General features: G+C 44.4%; 1 protein-coding gene across 1 annotated transcript in view; it reads left to right on the top strand.

The window, feature by feature from the left end:
• Positions 1-19,599, top strand: part of LOC110533265 (relaxin receptor 2-like) — a 136,291-nt gene that overhangs the window by 71,058 nt on the left and 45,634 nt on the right. The window contains exon 10 of the mRNA XM_036934549.1: positions 3,823-3,894. Coding sequence (XP_036790444.1) covers positions 3,823-3,894 — 72 coding nt within the window. The remainder of the gene's footprint in view (positions 1-3,822; positions 3,895-19,599) is intronic.

Below are 19,599 nucleotides of genomic sequence, written 5' to 3'. Positions count from 1 at the left end.
TCCCCTTACCCAACACCCTAGACCCACTCCAATTTGCATGCTGCCTCAAAGATATCCACGGATGACGCATTCGCCATCGCACTGCACACTGCCCTATCCCATCTGGACAAGAGGAATAACAATGTAAGAATGCTGTTCATTGACTAGAGCTCAGCTCTGAATTTCATAGTGCTCACCATGGTCATCATTAAGCTCTGGACCCTGGGTCTGAACCCCGTCCTGTGCAACTGAGTCCTGGACTTCCTGACTGGCTGCCCCCCCCCCCCCAGGTGGTGAAGGTAGGAAACAACACCTCCACGTCGCTGTTCCTCAACACAGGGGCCCCACAAGGGTGCGTACTCAGCCCCCTTCCTGTACTCCCTGTTCACCCATGACTGCGTGGCCACGCACGTCTCCAACTCCATCATCAAGTTTGTAGACGACACAACAGTTGTAGGTAACGGCCTACAGGAAGGAGATGACGGCCTACAGGGAGGAGGTGACGGCCTACAGGAAGGAGGTGAGGGCCCTGGAGGAGTGGTGCCAGGAAAATAACCTCTCTTTCAACAAAATGAAGGAGCTCATCGTGGACTTCAGGAGACAGCAGAGGGAGCACCCACCTTTCCACGTGGACAGGCCGCAGTGGAGAAGGTGAAATACTTGAAATCGGAAATGGTTCACCCACACAAACAACCTCAGGAGGCTGAAGAAATGTGTCTCTTTGCCCATAAGACACAAACTTACAGATCCACCATTGAGAGCATTGTGTTGGGCTGTATCGCCGCCTGGTATGGCAACTGCACCATCCACAACCGCAGGGCACACCAGAGGGCACACTGCCTGCCCTCCAGGACATCTACAGCACTCGGTGTCACAGGAAGGCCAAGAAGATCCTCAAGGACCTCAGCCTCCGACTACCACCGCTCCCGTGGACTATCACCGCTCCCGTGGACTACCACCGCTCCCGTGGCCAACGTGAGTAAGACATCGCATGGCTGACGGCCCAGACGGCATCACTAGCCGCGTCCTCAGAGCATGTACAGACCAGCTGGCTGGAGTGTTTACGGACATCTTCAATCTCTCCCTATCCCAGTCTGATGTCCCCACTTGCTTTAAGACACCCACCATTGTTCCTGTACCCAAGAAAGCTAAAGGTAACTGAATGAAATGACTATCGCCCCGTAGCACTCTGTCACCATGAAGAGCTTTGAGAGACGAGTCAAGCCACAGCCTGTTCCTTCCACTATCCTCCAGAAGGCGAGGTCAGTACTGGTGCATCAAAGTTCGGACCGAGAGACTGAAAAAACAGCTTCTATCTCAAGGCCATCAGACTGTTAAACAGCCATCACTAGGTGGCTTCCACCCGGTTACTCAATCCTGCACCTTAGAGGCTGCTGCCCCATATAAATAGACTTGAAATGACTGGCCACTTTAATAACGGAACACGAGTCACTTTAATAATGTTTACATACTGCTTTACTCATATCATATGTATATACTGTATTCTATTCTACTGTATTATATTCCATGCCACTCTGAAAGTACAGATGCTTCAAAGCTTGGCCAGAGAGACCTGAGAAACAGCTTATTTCTCAAGGCTATCAGACTGTTAAATAGTCACCAGTCTCCACCCTGCCCTGATCTTTAGTCACTGTTACTAGATGGCTACCACCAGGTTACTCTACCATGCACCTTAGAGGCTACTGCCTGTACATAGACATGGAACACTGTTCACTTTAATAATGTTTACATACTGTTTAACTCCTTCAAGACTATTGGAAAAAGCATTCCAGGTGAAACTGGAATATCCATTAATATGGTGTTGACCCCCCCCCCCCCCCCCCCCCCCCCCCCTTGCTGCGGGAACTTGGTTCAGCCACAAGAGCATTAGTGAGGTTGAGCAGTGATGTTGGGCGTTCCAATTCATCCCAAAGGTGTGGGTTACAATTCATTCCAAATATGGATTGTATTTACAATGGTGTTTGTTCTTCAAAAATCAAATCAAATGTATTTATATAGCCCTTCGCTGATATATCAAAGTGCTGTACAGAAACCCATCCTAAAACTCCAAACAGCAAGCAATGCAGGTGTAGAAGCACGGTGGCTAGGAAAAACTCCCTAGAAAGGCTAAAACCTAGGAAGAAACCTAGAGAGGAACCAGGCTATGTGGGGTGGCCAGTCCTCTTCTGGCTGTGCCGGGTGGAGATTATAACAGAACGTGGCCAATATGTTCAAATGTTCATAAATGACCAGCATGGTCAAATAATAATAATCACAGGCAGAACAGTTGAAACTGGAGCAGCAGCACAGCCAGGTGGACTGGAGACAGCAAGGAGTCATTATGCCCGGCAGTCCTGAGGCATGGTCCTAGGGCTCAGGTCCTCCGAGAGAGAGAAAGAAAGAGACCCCTGACACATAAACTACTGGTTGCGCTGGTTGCCCTTTTCTTGTGGCAACAGGTCACAAATCTTGCTACTTGCTGCTGTGATGGCACACTGTGGTATTTCACCCAGTAGATATAGAAGTTTATGAAAATGTGATCTATTTTCAAATTCTTTGTGGGATCTGTGTAATCTGAGGGAAATATGTCTCTCTAATATGGTCATACATTGGGCAGGAGGTTAGGAAGTGCATCTCAGTTTCCACCTCATTTTGTGGGCAGTGAGCACATAGCCTGTCTTCTCTTGAGAGCCATGTCTGTCTACGGCGGCCTTTCTCAATAGCAAGGCTATGCTCACTGAGTCTGAACATAGTCAAAGCTTTCCTTAGGTTTGTGTCAGTCACAGTGGTCAGGTATTCTGCCGCTGTGTACTCTCTGTTTAGGGTCAAATAGCATTCTAGTTTGCTTTGTTTTTTTGTTAAGTCCTTCCAATGTGTCAAGGAATTATCTTTTTGTTTTCTCATGATTTGGTTGGGTCTAATTGTGCTGCTGTCCTGGGGCTCTGTGGTGTGGGTTTGTGTTTGTGAACAGAGCCCCGGTACCAGCTTGCTTAGTGGACTCTGCTCCAGGTTCATCTCTCTGTAGGTGATGGCTTTGTTATGGAAGGTTTTGGAATCGCTTCCTTTTAGGTGGTTGGAAAATTTAATGGCTCTTTTATGGATTTGAATAATTAGTTGGTATCGTTTCAATTCTGCTCTGCATACATTATTTGGTTTTCTACGTTGTACACTGTGGATATTTTTACAGAATTTGCATGCAGAGTCTCAACATTTTGGGAATTCTTGGTTGGTGAGCGGACCCCAGACCTCACAACCATAAAGGACAATGGGTTCTATGACTGATTCAAGTATTTTTAGCCAGATCCTAATTGGTATGTCGAATTTTATGTTCCTTTTGATGGCATAGAAGGCCCTTCTTGCCTTGTCTCTCAGATTGTTCACAGCTTTGTGGAAGTTGTCTGTCTGTCTGTCTGTCTGTCTGTCTGTCTGTCTGTCTGTCTGTCTGTCTGTCTCTGTCTGTCTGTCTGTCCATCCTATCCCTATTGAGTATGTATCATAATAATAATTTGACTGTCAGCATTAATCCATCCATCCCATTATTAGTAAAAACAAAGACAGAAATACAGACTTTAAGAGGTTATTTTCTTCTGCAGCAAAGTTATTGTTATTAACACACACACAGATGAGAGAGAGAGAGAGAGAGAGACCTCCAGTTTGAAGGGATTAGATTAGTATCCGGCTGCAGACAAAGATAAGGATAATGTTAGCCAGCGGTCAGCCTGACCGTGTGATGTAACAGTGTACACCAATGTTCTCTCTTTCTCTCGATCCCTGTCCTTCCCTCTTTCTCTCTCTCGCTCTGTCTCTCTCTCTCTCTCTCTCCCTTTCCCTTTCTCTCTCCAGGGATTTTGAGGGGAACCAGGTCTTAACCATCAACTACTCCACTCTGAAAACCTGCAGCCAGCTCACTGTACTGTAAGTACAAAGCATCGTTGTGTGTGTTTAATGTGTGTGTGTTACTGTGTGTGTGTGATATGGGCATCATGAACCCATTACTTTAGAAGGGGGTGGCACGAAATATGCGTTTTGATTTCTTCTGTATGCAAAATACGTCTAGTATTCTGGCTAAGGCCTCTTACCCTGTCAGTCACACATATCAATCTACTGCAGTAACACGTCCAGCTCATTACCTCGACGTTACATGGGATCATACCCACACATCGTCAATACAGGCACATATCATGGGATCATACCCACACATCGTCAATACAGGCACATATCATGGGATCATACCCACACATCGTCAATACAGGCACATATCATGGGATCACACCACACATCGTCAATACAGGCACATATCATGGGATCATACCACACATCGTCAATACAGGCACATATCATGAGATCATACCCACACATCGTCAATACAGGCACATATCATGGGATCACACCACACATCGTCAATACAGGCACATATCATGGGATCACACCACACATCGTCAATACAGGCACATATCATGGGATCACACCACACATCGTCAATACAGGCACATATCATGAGATCATACCCACACATCGTCAATACAGGCACATATCATGGGATCACACCACACATCGTCAATACAGGCACATATCATGGGATCATACCCACACATCGTCAATACAGGCACATATCATGGGATCATACCCACACATCGTCAATACAGGCACATATCATGGGATCATACCCACACATCGTCAATACAGGCACATATCATGGGATCACACCACACATCGTCAATACAGGCACATATCATGGGATCATACCCACACATCGTCAATACAGGCACATATCATGGGATCATACCCACACATCGTCAATACAGGCACATATCATGGGATCATACCCACACATCGTCAATACAGGCACATATCATGGGATCACACCACACATCGTCAATACAGGCACATATCATGAGATCACACCACACATCGTCAATACAGGCACATATCATGAGATCATACCCACACATCGTCAATACAGGCACATATCATGATCACACCACACATCGTCAATACAGGCACATATCATGGGATCATACCCACACATCGTCAATACAGGCACATATCATGAGATCATACCCACACATCGTCAATACAGGCACATATCATGGGATCATACCCACACATCGTCAATACAGGCACATATCATGGGATCATACCCACACATCGTCAATACAGGCACATATCATGGGATCACACCACACATCGTCAATACAGGCACATATTATGCATTCCTAATTAATACACAAAATATCATGATATTACCATTTAGTTGCCAGATTACATTTTAACCAAGTATTGTTCTGAGTATTGTTCTGAGTATTGTTCTGAGTATTGCTCTAAGCATTGCTCTAAGCATTGCTCTAAGCATTGCTCTAAGCATTGCTCTAAGCATACCTCTTGATCGGTCTTTTATTCTCCTGACTGGAGGTGCTTTTTTAGAATAAACTAAATATGCTTCTCTGCATCTCTGCTAAATTCTGGGGTGTAAGATGGAAAGGAATATGAGTCTTTGTTCAGTACATTTAGTTAATAGTTATTGCTTCCATAGTCCGCCCACCTTGACCTCAGGCACGCCAGCTAAGATAGTTAGCTAGTCTACCTGATAGCTAGTTAAATAGTTTTGAGGTTGATAGATAGGGCCCCTTCCTGGTTAGCGAAAGCTAACTTCATAAAATTGCTAGGTCAATCAATCAAATGTATTTATAAAGCCCATTTTACGTTTGTATTTTTTTTTATTTTATCTTTATTTAACTAGGCAAATCAGTTAAAGAACAAATTTTGAGAGAACGTATTTACAATGACGGCCTAGGAACAGTGGGTTAAACTGGTCTAGGAACAGTGGGTTAACTGGTCTAGGAACAGTGGGTTAAACTGCCTTCTTCAGGGGCAGAACGACAGATTTTGTTTTACCTTGACCTCGATAGATGTCACAAAGTGCTTGTACAGAAACCCAACCTAAAACCCCAAACAGCAAGCGACACAGATGTAGAAGTAAGGCAAGGTATTACAGTGAAACAACCAAATGTTTTTGTTGTATTTATTTACCAAGAAGGAATCAATATCTCAGTTCCTTTCTGTTTCTATTAAAGCATCTCTCTTTTAGACGACCTGAGGTTGGTAGGATATCCCTGTCTGATACAATATCCTACAGACATGTCTGGTAGATACCAAGACAGGTACTTCGTGTTAAAACCATGTCTGGTAGATACCAAGACAGGGACTTCCTGTTAAAACCATGTCTGGTAGATACCAAGACAGGGACTTCCTGTTAAAACCATGTCTGGTAGATACCAAGACAGGTACTTCCTGTTAAAACCATGTCTGGTAGATACCAAGACAGGTACTTCCTGTTAAAACCATATTTGGTAGATACCAAGACAGGTACTTCCTGTTAAAACCATGTCTGGTTGATACCAAGACAGGTACTTCCTGTTAAAACCATGTCTGGTAGATACCAAGACAGGTACTTCCTGTTAAAACCATGCCTGGTTGATACCAAGACAGGGACTTCCTGTTAATACCTGTGTTCTTAAAGACTTTATAAAGTCTAGAGAGCCATGTCTGTCTACGGCGGCCTTTCTCAATAGCAAGGCTATGCTCACTGAGTCTGTACACAGTCAAATAGTGATGTTCCTTTTGATGGCATAGAATGCCCTTCTTCACAGCTTTGTGGAAGTTACCTGTGGCGCTGATGTTTAGGCCAAGGTATGTATAGTTTTTTGTGTGCTCTAGGGCAACAGTGTCTAGATGGAATTTGTATTTGTGGTCCTGGCGATTGGACCTTTTTTGGAACACCATTATTTTGGTCTTACTGAGATTTACTGTCAGGGCCCAGGTCTGACAGAATCTGTGCAGAAGATCTAGGTGCTGCTGTAGGCCCTCCCTGGTTGGTGACAGATCTAGGTGCTGCTGTAGGCCCTCCCTGGTTGGTGACAGATCTAGGTGCTGCTGTAGGCCCTCCTTGGTTGGTGACAGAAGCACCAGATCATCTGTAGACATTTGACTTCGGATTCTAGCAGGGGGAGGCCGGGTGCTGCAGACTTTTCTAGTGCCCGCGCCAATTCGTTGATATATATGTTGAAGAGGGTGGGGCTTAAGCTTCATCCCTGTCTCACCCCACAGTCCTGTGTGAAGAAATGTGTGTGTTTTTTGCCCATTTTAACCACACACTTTGTTTGTGTACATGGATTTTATAATGTCGTATGTTTTACCCCCAACACCACTTTCTATCAGTTTGTATAGCAGACCCTCATGCCAAATTGAGTCGAAGGCTTTTTTGAAATCAACAAAGCATGAGAAGACTTTACCTTTGTTTTGGTTTGTTTGGTTGTCAATTAGGGTGTGCAGGGTGAATACATGGTCTGTTGTACGGTAATTTGGTAAAAAGCCAATTTGACATTTGCTCAGTACATTGTTTTAATTGAGGAAATGTACGAGTCTGCTGTTAATGATAATGCAGAGGATTTTTCCAAGGTTACTGTTGACGCATATTCCACGGTAGTTATTGGGGTCAAACCTGTCTCCACTTTTGTGGATTGGGGTGATCAGTCCTTGGTTCCAAATATTGGGGAAGATGCCAGAGCTAAGGATGATGTTAAAGAGTTTTAGTATAGCCAATTGGAATTTGTTGTCTGTATATTTGATCATTACATTGAGGATACCATCAACACCACAGGCCTTTTTGGGTTGGAGGGTTTTTATTTTGTCCTGTAACTCATTCAATGTAATTGGAGAATCCAGTGGGTTCTGGTAGTCTTTAATAGTTGATTCTAAGATCTGTATTTGATCATGTATATGTTTTTGCTCTTTATTCTTTGTTATAGAGCCAAAAAGATTGGAGAAGTGGTTTACCCATACATCTCCATTTTGGATAGATAATTCTTCGTGTTGTTGTTTGTTTAGTGTTTTCCAATTTTCCCAGAAGTGGTTAGAGTCTATGGATTCTTCAATTACATTGAGCTGATTTCTGACATGCTGTCCCTTCTTTTTCCGTAGTGTATTTCTGTATTGTTTTAGTGATTCACCATAGTAAAGGCGTAGACTCAGGTTTTCCGGGTCTCTATGTTTTTGGTTGGACAGGTTTCTCAATTTCTTTCTTAGATTTTTGCATTCTTCATCAAACCATTTGTCATTGTTGTTAATTTTCTTTGGTTTTCTATTTGAGATTTTTAGATTTGATAGGGAAGCTGAGAGGTCAAATATAGTGTTGAGATTTTCTACTGCCAAGTTTACACCTTCACTATTACAGTGGAACGTTTTAACCAGGAAATTGTCTAAAAGGGATTGAATTTGTTGTTTTTTTGGTAGGTTTCCAAACTGCATTCCTTCCATCTATAGCATTTATTAATGTTACTCAGTTCCTTTGGCTTTGATGCCTCATGATTGAGTATTGCTCTGTTTAAGTAGACTATGATTTTGCTGTGGTCTGATAGGGGTGTCAGTGGGCTGACTGTGAATGCTCTGAGAGACTCTGGGTTGAGGTCAGTGATAAAGTAGTCTACAGTACTACTGCCAAGAGATGAGCTATATGTGTACCTACCATAGGAGTCCCCTCGAAGCCTACCATTGACTATGTACATACCCAGCGTACGACAGAGCTGCAGGAGTTGTGACCCGTTTTTGTTGGTTATGTTGTCATAGTTGTGCCTAGGGGGGAGGGAATGCTGTCACCTCCAGGCAGGTGTTTGTCCAACTGTGTGCTGAGGGTGTCAGGTTCTTCTCCGGTTCTGGCATTTAGGTCGCCACAGACTAGTACCTGTCCCTGGGCCTGGAAGTGATTGATTTCCCCCTCCAGGATGGAGAAGCTGTCTTCATTAAAGTATGGGGATTCTAGTGGGGGGATATAGGTAGCACACAGGAGGACATTTTTCTCTGTTAGGATAATTTCCTTTTGATTTTCAAGCCAAATGCAGAATGTTCCTGTTTTGATTAATTAATGGAGTGAGTTAGGTCTGCTCTATACCAAATTAGAATACCACCTGAGTCCCTTCCCTGTTTCACACCTGGTAGTTTGGTGGATGGGACTACCAGCTCTCTGTAACCTAGAGGGCAACCAGTGGGTCCGTCTCCTCTATACCAGGTTTCTTGCAGGATGACAATGTCTGTATTACCGATTTTTTTTTTTGGTGAAGTCCGGGTTCCTGCTCTTTAGGCCAAAGGCAGATGACCTCAGGCCTTGGATATTCCAGGATGATATAGTGAAGGCTTTTTGTTCCATAGAGTGTCCAATGTTGTTGGTCGTGGTTTATCCTTAGGCCAGTAAGTGTGAGCAGAGCCTGCTGAGCATCTGGTACATGCCATTGGCTTGGGCGAGTGTGAGAGTGGGGGTTGGGACTGTTTGCCCGCTCACTACCTGGGCGTATGTGTGGCTTCCATGTTGAGGCCCTCTTTGCGGGGGTGGGGTGCATTTGGTGGGCAGGAGTGGCATAGGTCTGATCTGAGGGGGCCTAAATGGGGTGTGGGCATGGTTGACGTGGGGGGGTGTTGATTGGTTGGGGTGGAGGTGTGGATGTGTCTGGGGGTGCTGTGGTCTGGATGTAATTCCTCTTGGCGTGGGTCCTCTATGTGTAGGTCCAGGCGGGGGTCCTGCAGGTCTGGAAGGGTGTCTCGCTGGTCTGGATGGGGTGTCTATTGATCTGTGGCTCCTGTGTGAAGTGTTGGAGATACGTTTGAGAGCGATGTCCTTTAGGGTTTGGGCAAAGGTGGGCACTGCTGCCTTGTAGAGGTGGACCTGGTCATAGAGGCTGTTCAAGTCCAGGGTGGAGTGGTGGGCCAGGAAAACATTTGGTTTTCAGGCACAGTAACGGGAAATACTTGCATTTACCCGCTGTATTGTGGCAGGGTGGAAGTCTTTTCGTGGTAGCAAGGTGGAGATAACCACTTGTGCGTTGGGGAAAGTAGAAGAAGCCTTTTCAATCACTCCCTTCAGTGCTGTGGCCAACCTTTCCTGCTGTGCTCTCAGGTCGTTTGTGCCTGTGTGTATTATTATGTGGCTAGGTGAGCCTAGTTGGTGCTCAGAGAGAAGGTCGAGGGCGCGCTGGGTGTTTGGACACCAGAGTTTAGACACACTGTGTTTGGGAAAAAGTTACTTTTCTTCTATATATTTCCCATTTGAGTCCATAAGTAGAACAATCTGTGTCTTGTGTTTGTCCTCAGTGGGCGTGGGGGGGGGGTTGTCAGAAGGGCTATCAGGGTGGCTGACAGGGGGGGTGCTCAGAGGGGGTGAGAGCCACTGGGCTTGGGGTTCTTCATTTGCCTGTTCTGCTGTGATGTCGACTCTATGGTCAGGGTCTGGTGTGGACTGTTCTGCTGTGGTGTTGAGACTTTTGTCGGGTGCTGAGGTGGGCTGTTCTGCTGGCTTCTCTGTGGGGGTGGCCACCTCTCTAGTGGGTTGTTCTCTGTCATACACGTCCCCCTCACCCTCTCCTCCATCCCCCTCACCCTCTCCTCCATCCCCCTCAACCTCTCCTCCACCAGCAGTCTGATCCTCTCCTCTAGTGCTCTGTTCTTCTCCTGATCCTGCTCTTTCTCCTGTTGAAATTGTCTCACCACTGTCCAGAGTGCAGATATGTCTCTGTCCACCTCCAGCATTCCGGGTCTGGTTAAGGGGGTGTTGTTGTGCTGGACTGTTGTCTGGGTCTGTGCTGACTGAAGTGTAATCACCTGCTGTTCCAGCTCCACCTGCCTTACCTCCAGCTGGGTGAATTTGTCCTTCATTTCAATGAGGGAGTCGTAATCTGTGCTGGGAGGTTGACTCTCCGCTGGGGGTTGCTCGTCTGTGGGGTTACATAATGAAGAGGTCTGGTCTGACCCGCTCGGGGTGGGGTTATCTTTATCAAGGGAGAGCTTCTCCTGCTGGGCTAATTCTTTAATTTGGTGAAAGTCCAGGTGAAACTGTTTGGGGTTACCCTGTACCATTACTGTTCCGGACTTATAGAGGTTTATATTAGCTGACTCAGAGTCCTCGTTGTCAAATATTCTGAGTTTCCACCCCTCGTTAACCCCCCCTCTCTTAACAAAGGGGTAGTGTGCTAATATAGCACTGTGCCATGCCAGGAGACGGTTTGTGTGGAAGATAAGGTTGCTGATGTTCCCATTTTTGTAATAGTCAGCAAAAAGTGTCTCTTGATTTTCCAAAAGGAGCTTCATTTTGTAATCTTTTCTTGCTTTATCATTCTTTACATGCACAGAGTACTGTATTTTAATTACCTCTGAACAGCGGGAGGAAGCTTCTAAGGCCTCTCCATTTGGTTGGGGTAGACTGTGTGACTCTCCTGCCATTGTTGGGCTAATGGGCTTTGACACCTCTCACTTGACACATCAGTGCTAGTTGAAGCTGTATCAAGCTTGGCAGAATTATGTTAGATTTCAGTCCTTATAAAGTAATGTTGTGTATTTTTCTTCTTGGCTTTTGGAAATAAAATAGAGTTTCAGACTAAACATTACTCACTCAGTTCCAGGTTGGATGGTGTTTTCAGGTTTCTGTTGTTTTCCAGAGAATTTGCTGTATAGAGTAATAATCCTTGGTAGTTGTGAACCTTCCAGGTGATTCCGTAATTCCGTCCAAAATCAGGATGTAGGTTTTACGTTTTGATTTGAAGTGGGGGTTATGTTGTAGAGGGTAGAATCCAGCATGTGTTCCTGACAAAAAATACAAGTTTATCTAACTCCTAATCTATATTTTTTTAAAGAAAATGCTGAAAAATGCAGGAGCTCATCTGATCGTGACTTCTGCTCTGTCTCTCTCTCTGTCTCTCTCTCTGTCTCTGTCTCTGTCTCTCTCTCTGTCTCTCTCTCTGTCTCTCAGTCTCTCTATCTCTCTATCTCTATCTCTATCTCTGTCTCTCTCTCTCTCTCTCAATTCAATTCAATTCAATTCAAGGGCTTTATTGGCATGGGAAACATGTGTTAACATTGCCAAAGCAAGTGAGGTAGATAAGATACAAAATAATAATATATAAAGTGAATATATAAAGTGAAAAACAATACAAATTAACAGTAAACATTACACATACAGAAGTTTCAAAACAATAAATACATTACAAATGTCATATTATATATATATATATATATATATATTTATATATATATATATATATATATATATATATATATATATATATATATATATATATATATATATATATATATATATATATATATATATATATATATATATATATATATATATATATATATATATATATATATATATATATATATATATATATATATATATATATATAGGAGGTTAGGAAGTGCAGCTCAGGAGGTTAGGAAGTGCAGCTCAGGAGGTTAGGAAGGCAGGAGGTTAGGAAGTGCAGCTCAGTTTCCACCTCATTTTGTGGGCAGTGAGCACATAGCCTGTCTTCTCTTGAGAGCCATGTCTGCCTACGGCGGCCTTTCTCAATAGCAAGGCTATGCTCACTGAGTTTGTACACAGTCAAAGCTTTCCTTAATTTTGGGTCAGTCACAGTGGTCAGGTATTCTGCCACTGTGTACTCTCTGTTTAGGGTCAGTCACAGTGGTCAGGTATTCTGCCGCTGTGTACTCTCTGTTTAGGGCCAAATAGCATTCTAGTTTGCTCTGTTTTTTTTGTTAATTCTTTCCAATGTGTCAAGTAATTATATTTTTGTTTTCTCATGATTTGGTTGGGTCTAATTGTGCTACTGTCCTGGGGCTCTGTAGGGTGTGTTTGTGTTTGTGAACATAGCCCCAGGACCAGCTTGCTTTAGGGGACTCTTCTCCAGGTTCATCTCTCTGTAGGTGATGGCTTTGTTATGGAAGGTTTGTGAATCGCTTCCTTTTAGGTGGTTATAGAATTTAAAGGCTCTTTTCTGGATTTTGATAATTAGTGGGTATCGGCCTAATTCTTCCCTGCATGCATTATTTGGTGTTCTACGTTGTACACGGAGGATATCTTTGCAGAATTCTGCGTGCAGAGTCTCAATTTGGTGTTTGTCCCATTTTGTGAAGTCTTGGTTGGTGAGCGGACCCCAGACCTCACAACCATAATGGGCAAAAAGGAAAATAAATAAACAGAAATATGGGTTGTATTTACAACGTTCTTCACTGATTGCCCTTTCAGGTCACGAATCTCACTGCTGTTTTGTCACACTGTGGTATTTTACATTTTTTATTTAACCTTTATTTAACCAGGTAGGCTAGTTGAGAACAAGTTTTCATTTACTACTGCGACCTGGCCAAGATAAAGCAAAGCAGTATGACAAAAACACAGAGTTACACATGGGATAAACAAACGTCAATAACACAATAGAATATTGTATCCAGCAAATGAGGCATTAAATACCCTTGTCTGTCGAAACGTTGGACCTAAATATTTTTGTATCTGAGCTCCTAGAGCGGCTCTCCTTTATTTTTTAAGCAATAAATAGGCCATAGTGGCGAAGTAATTACAATTTAGCAATTAACACTGTGCAGATGATGATGTGCAAGTAGAAATACTGGTGTGCAAAAGAGAAGAAAAACAAAAACAAATATGGGGATGCGGTAGGTAGTTGGTGGGATTGGCTATTTACAGATGGGCTGTACACAGCTCTAGCAATCAGTGTTTAAAGTTAGTGAGGGGGGTAATGAGTCTCCAGCTTCAGTGATTTTTGCAATTCGTTCCAGTCATTGGCAGCAGAGAACTGGAAGGAAAGGCGGCCAAAGTAGGTGTTGGCTTTGGGGGTGACCAGTGAGATATACCTGCTGGAGCACGTGCTACGGGTGGGTGTTGATATGGTGACCAGTGAGCTGAGATAAGGCGGGGCTTTACCTAGCAAAGACTTATAGATGACCTGGAGCCAGTGGGTCTGGCGAAGAATATGTAGCGAGGGCCAGCAAGCGAGAGCATTCAAGTTGCAGTGGTGGGTAGTGTATGGGGCTTTGGTGACAAAACAGAGGCACTGTGATAGACTGCATCCAGTTTGCTGAGTAGAGTGTTGGAAGCAATTTTATAAATGACATCACTGAAGTCAAGGATTGGTAGGATAGTCAGCTTTACGAGGGTATGTTTGGAAGCATGAATGAGGGAGGCTTTGTTGCGATATTGGAAGACGATTCTAGATTTAATTTTGGATTGGAGATGCTTAATGGAGTCTGAAAGGAGAGTTTACAATCTAGTCAGACACCTAGGTACATATAGTTGTCCACATATAAGTCAGAACCGTCCAGAGAAGTGGTGCTAGTCGGACGGGCGGGTGGAGGATTGATCGGTTGAAGAGCATGCATTTAGTTTTACTAGCATTTAAGAGCAGTTGGAGGCCACGGAAGGAGTATTGTATGGCATTGAAGCTCGTTTGGAGGTTTGTTAACACAGTGTCCAAAGAAGGGCCAGAAGTATACAGAATGGTGTCGTCTGTGTAGAGGTGGATCAAAGAATCACCAGCAGCAAGAGCGACATCATTGATGTATACGGAGAAGAGAGTCAGCCTGAGAATTGAACCCTGTTGCACCCACATGGAGACTGTCAGAGGTCCGGACAACAGGCCCTCCGATTTGAAACCCTGAACTCTGTCTGAGAAGTAGTTAGTGAACCAGGCGAGGCAGTCATTAGAGAAACCAAGGCTGTTGAGTCTGCTGATAAGAATACGGTGATTGACCGAGTCGAAAGCCTTGGCCAGATCGATGACGACAGCTGCACAGTATTGTCTCTTATCAATGGCGGTTATGATGTTGTTTAGGACCTTGAGCGTGACTGAGGTGCACCCATGACCAGCTCGGAAACCGGATTGTATAGCGGAAAATGTACGGTGGGATTCGAAATGGTCAGTGATCTGTTTGTTAACTTGGCTTTCAAAGACTTTAAAAGGGCAGGGCAGGATGGATATAGGTCTGTAACAGTTTGGGTCTAGAGGCAGGGCAGGATGGATATAGGTCTGTAACAGTTTGGGTCTAGAGGCAGGGCAGGATGGATATGACTTTTTAAAGAACAACCAGGCATCCTCTACTGACGGGATGAGGTCAATATCCTTCCAGGATGCCCGGGCCAGGTCGATTAGAAAGGCCTGCTTGCAGAAGTGTTTTAGGGAGCGTTTGACAGTGATGAGGGGTGGTCTTTGACCGCGGACCCATAATGGACGCAAGCAATGAGACAGTGATCGCTGCGTGAAAACAGCAGAGGTGTATTTAGAGGGCAAGTTGGTCAGGATGGCATCTATGAGGGTGCCCATGTTTACGGATTTAGGGTTGTACCTGGTAGGTTCCTTGATAATTTGTGTAAGATTGAGGACATATAGCTCAGATTGTAGGACGGCCGGGGTGTTAAGCATATCCCAGATTAGGTCACCTAACAGAACAAACTCTGAAGATAGATGGAGGACAATCAATTCACATATGGTGTCCAGGGCACAGCTAGGAGCTGAGGAGGGTCTGTAACAAGTGGCAACAGTGAGATACTTATTTCTGGAGAGATGGATTTTTTAAAAGTAGAAGCTCGAACTGTTTGGGTTCGAGCTTAGACCTGGATAGTGTGACAGAACTCTGCAGGTTATCTCTGGGGTAGATTGCAACTCCGCCCCCTTTTAGCAGTTCTATCTTGACGGAAAATGTTGTAGTCGGGGATGATAATTTCAGAATTTTTGGTGGCCTTCCTGAGCCAGGATTAAGACACAGCTAGAACATCAGGGTTGGCAGAGTGTTCTAAAGCAGTGAATAAAACAAACTTAGGGAGGAGGCTTCTAATGTTAACATGCATGAAACCAAGGCTATTACGGTTACACCCAGTAGATATGGGAGTTGATCAACGTTGGGTTTGTTTTCAAATTCTTTATGGAGCTGTGTAATCTGAGGTAAATACTACGTGTCTCTGATATGGTAATACATTTGGCAGGAGGATAGAAATTGCACCTTGGGCATATAGCCTGTTTTCTCTTGAGAGCCAGGTCTGCCAATGGCATTTTTTCATGATAGCAAGGCTATGCTCACTGAGTCTGTACATAGTCAAAGCTTTCCTTAATTTTGGGGTCAGTCACAGTGATCAGGTATTCTGCCGCTGTGTGCTCTCTGTTTAGGGCCAAATAACATTCCAGTTTGCTCTGTTTTTTTTTGTTAATTCTTTCCAATGTGTCAAGTAATTATCTTTTTGTTTTCTCATGATTTGGTTGTGTCTAATTGTGTTGCTGTCCTGGGGCTCTGTGGGGTCTGTTTGTGTTTGTTATCAGTCCTCGTACCAGCTGGCAGAGGGGACTATTCTCATGGTGAATCTCTCTGTATTTAGGGCTTTGTTATGTAAGACTTGAGAATCTTATTTTTAGGTGGTTAAAGAATTTGATTGTTCTATTCTTGATTTTAATAATTAGCGGAAATCGTTCTAATTTAGTTATGCATAGATTTGTTGGTGTTTTAAGTTGTACACTGAGGATGTTTTTGCAGAATTCTGCACTCAGTCTAAATTTGGTGTTTGTCCCATTTTGTGATTTCTTGGTTGGTGAGCGGACCCCAGACCTCACAACCATAAAGGGCAATGGGTTCTATAACTGATTCAAGTATTTTTAGCCAGATCCAAATTGGGATGTGAGATTTATACATTTCTATTGATGGCATAGAATGCCCTTCTTGCCTTGTCTCTCAGCTCATTCACAGCTTTGTGGAAGTTACCTGTGGCGCTGATGTTTAGGTCAAGGTACATATCATTTTTTTGTGTGTTCTAGGGCAACAGTTTCTAGATGGAATTAGTATTTGTTGTCCTGGCAACTGGACCTTTTTTTGGGAACACCATTATTTTTGCCTCACTAATTTCACTGTCAGGGCCCAAGTCTGATAGAATCTGTGCAAAATATCTAAGTGCTGCTGTGCACCCTACTTGGTTGGGGACGGAAGCACCAGATCATCAGCAAACAGTAAACATTTTACTTCAACTAGGTTGAGGTCGGGTGCTGCAGACTGTTCTAGAGCCCTCACCAATTCATTGATGTACATACACCACATGGCATACATAAACATCAAAAGTATGTGGACACCTGCTCATCAAACATCTTACAAAATCATGGCGTTCATATAGAGTTGGATCCCCCTTTGCTGCTATAACATCCTCCACACTAGCTGTTGGAACATTGCTGCTGGTGACTTGCTTCCATTCGGCCACAAGAGCATTGGTGAGGTCGGACATTGATTAAGGGCGATTAGGCCTGGCTCACAGGCGAAGTTCCAATTCATCCCAAAGGTGTTCAATGGGCTTGAGGTCAGGGCTCTGTGTTGGCCAGTCAAGTTCTTTCACAAAGATCTCGACAAACCATTTCTGTATGGACCTTTGTGCACAGGGTGACTGTCGTGCTGAAACAGGAAAGGGCCTTACCCAAACTGTTGCCACAAAGTTGGAAGCACAGAATTGTCTAGAATGTCATCATATGCTGTAGCGTTAAGCTTTCCCTTCACTGGAACTAAGGGGCCCGAACAATGAAAAACAGCCCCAGAACATTATTCCTCCTCGACCAAACTTTACAGTTGGCACTATGCATTTGGGGAGGCAGCGTTCTCCTGGCATCCGATGGTGAAGCGTGATTCATCACTCCAGAGAACACGTTTCCACTGCTCCAGAGTCCAATGGCGGGGAGCTTTACACCACTCCAGCCGAAGCTTGGCATTGCGATGCTGATCTCGGCCATGGAAACTCATTTAAATAAAGCTCCTGACGAACAGTTTGGAACTTGGTAGTGAGTGTTGCAACCGAGGACAGACAATTTTTTCAGCGATACTTCAGCACTCAGCACTCGGCGGTTCCGTTCTGTGAGCTTACGTGTTCTACACCTTTGAGGTTGAGCCTTCGTTGCTCGTAGACATTTCCACTTCACAATAACTGGGGAAGCTCTAGCAGGGCCGAAATTTGACAAACGTGATGTCATCATATGACGGTGCCACATTGAAAGTCACTGAGCTCTTCAAGTAAGGACATTTTACTGCCACGTGTTTGTCTATGGAGATTGCATGGCTGTGTGCTCGATTTTAAAGACCTGTCGGCAACGTGTGTGACTGAAATAGCCAAATCCACTCATTTGAAGGGATGGCCACATATGTTTGTATATATAGTGTATGTGGGGGAGGTGTGTTTGTGTAGTGACTATAACTGCCTTGGAAGTGAGGGATCTAACATTAAGTAGCCCTATTTTGAGATGTGAGTTATCACAATCTCTTTCAATAATGTCAGGAATGGAGGAGGTCTTTATCCTAGTGAGATTGCTAAGGCGAACACCGACATGTTTAGTTTTGCCCAACCTAGGTCGAGGCACAGATTCGGTCTCAATGGGGATAGCTGAGCTGACTACACTGACTGTGCTAGCAGCAGACTCCACTAAGCTGGCAGGCTGGCTAACAGCCTATTGCCTGGCCTGCACCGCTGCCTGGCCTATTTCATTGTGGAGCTAGATACGGTATGTGCGTAGGATACCTACTGTTTGTGTGTGAATGTAAGTGTGTAAGGAGCCAGTATAAAATGAATGGTTTTGTATTGTGGACTTCAGAACATTCTCGTGAATAAACATTTGACTATTGTAGGCTGGGCCTCTGTCTGTTTTCATTTCAACCAGTATCTTACAAATTCTGGGTTGCAGACTGAGTAGTTAATTGGAGTTCCGTTTATGAACATTGAAAACATTCTCTTAACAGGGAGTTAGAGCCCTGTCTATGTTGGTAGATAATATGAGAGCACCCCTCCAGCTAGGATGGAGTCCGTCACTCCTCAGCAGGCCAGGCTTGGTCCTGTTTGTGGGTGAGTCCCAGAAAGAGGGCCAATTATCTACAAATTCTATCTTTTGGGAAAGGCAGAAAACAGTTTTCAACCAGAGATTGAGTTGTGAGACTCTGCTGTAGAGCTCATCACTCCCCCTAACTGGGACGGGGGCCAGAGACAATTACTCGATGCCGACACATCGTTCTAGCTGATTTACACGCTGAAGCTATGTTGTGCTTGGTGACCTCTGACTGTTTAATCCTAACATCGTTTGTGCCGACGTGGAAAACAATATCCCTAATCTCTCAAAACTCGCCAGTTTTCGCCTTTGCCAGCACCATTTTCAAATTAGTCCTAACGTCAGTAGCCTTGTCCCCTGGTAAACAGTGTATGTTCACTGGATGATTCATTTTAAGTCTAATACCGCGGGTAATGTAGTCGCCAATGACTAGGGTTTTCAATTTGTCAGAGCTAATGGTGGGAAGCTTCGGCGTCTCAGACCCCGTAACGTGAGGAGTAGAGACCAGAGAAGGCTCGGCCTCTGACTCCGACCCGTTTCTTAATGGGGAGACCCGGTTGAAAGTTTCTGTCGGCTGAATGAGTGACACCGGTTGAGCATTCCTACAGCATTTCCCTCCAGAATCAATGTGAAAGTTGTCCGGCCGCGGGGACCATGCGAGGGGATTTATACTAACGTTACTATCTGTACTTACTGGTGGCACAGACGCTGTTTCATCCTTTCCTACACTGAAATGACCCTTGCCTAATGATTGCGTCTGAAGCTGGGCTTGGCTACTGGTTGGCTGGTGGAGGTCCTGTAGAACCACGTCCAGATAAAGCATCATGTTTATGTTACTACTGGTTGGCTGGTGGAGGTCCTGTAGAACCACGTCCAGATAAAGCATCATGTTAATGTTACTACTGGTTGGCTGGTGGAGGTCCTGTAGAACCACGTCCAGATAAAGCAT

Source organism: Oncorhynchus mykiss, chromosome 10 (genome assembly GCF_013265735.2).
Source record: "Oncorhynchus mykiss isolate Arlee chromosome 10, USDA_OmykA_1.1, whole genome shotgun sequence".
Classification (NCBI taxonomy): domain Eukaryota; kingdom Metazoa; phylum Chordata; class Actinopteri; order Salmoniformes; family Salmonidae; genus Oncorhynchus; species Oncorhynchus mykiss.
This window is presented reverse-complemented; position numbering and strand designations above follow the sequence as displayed.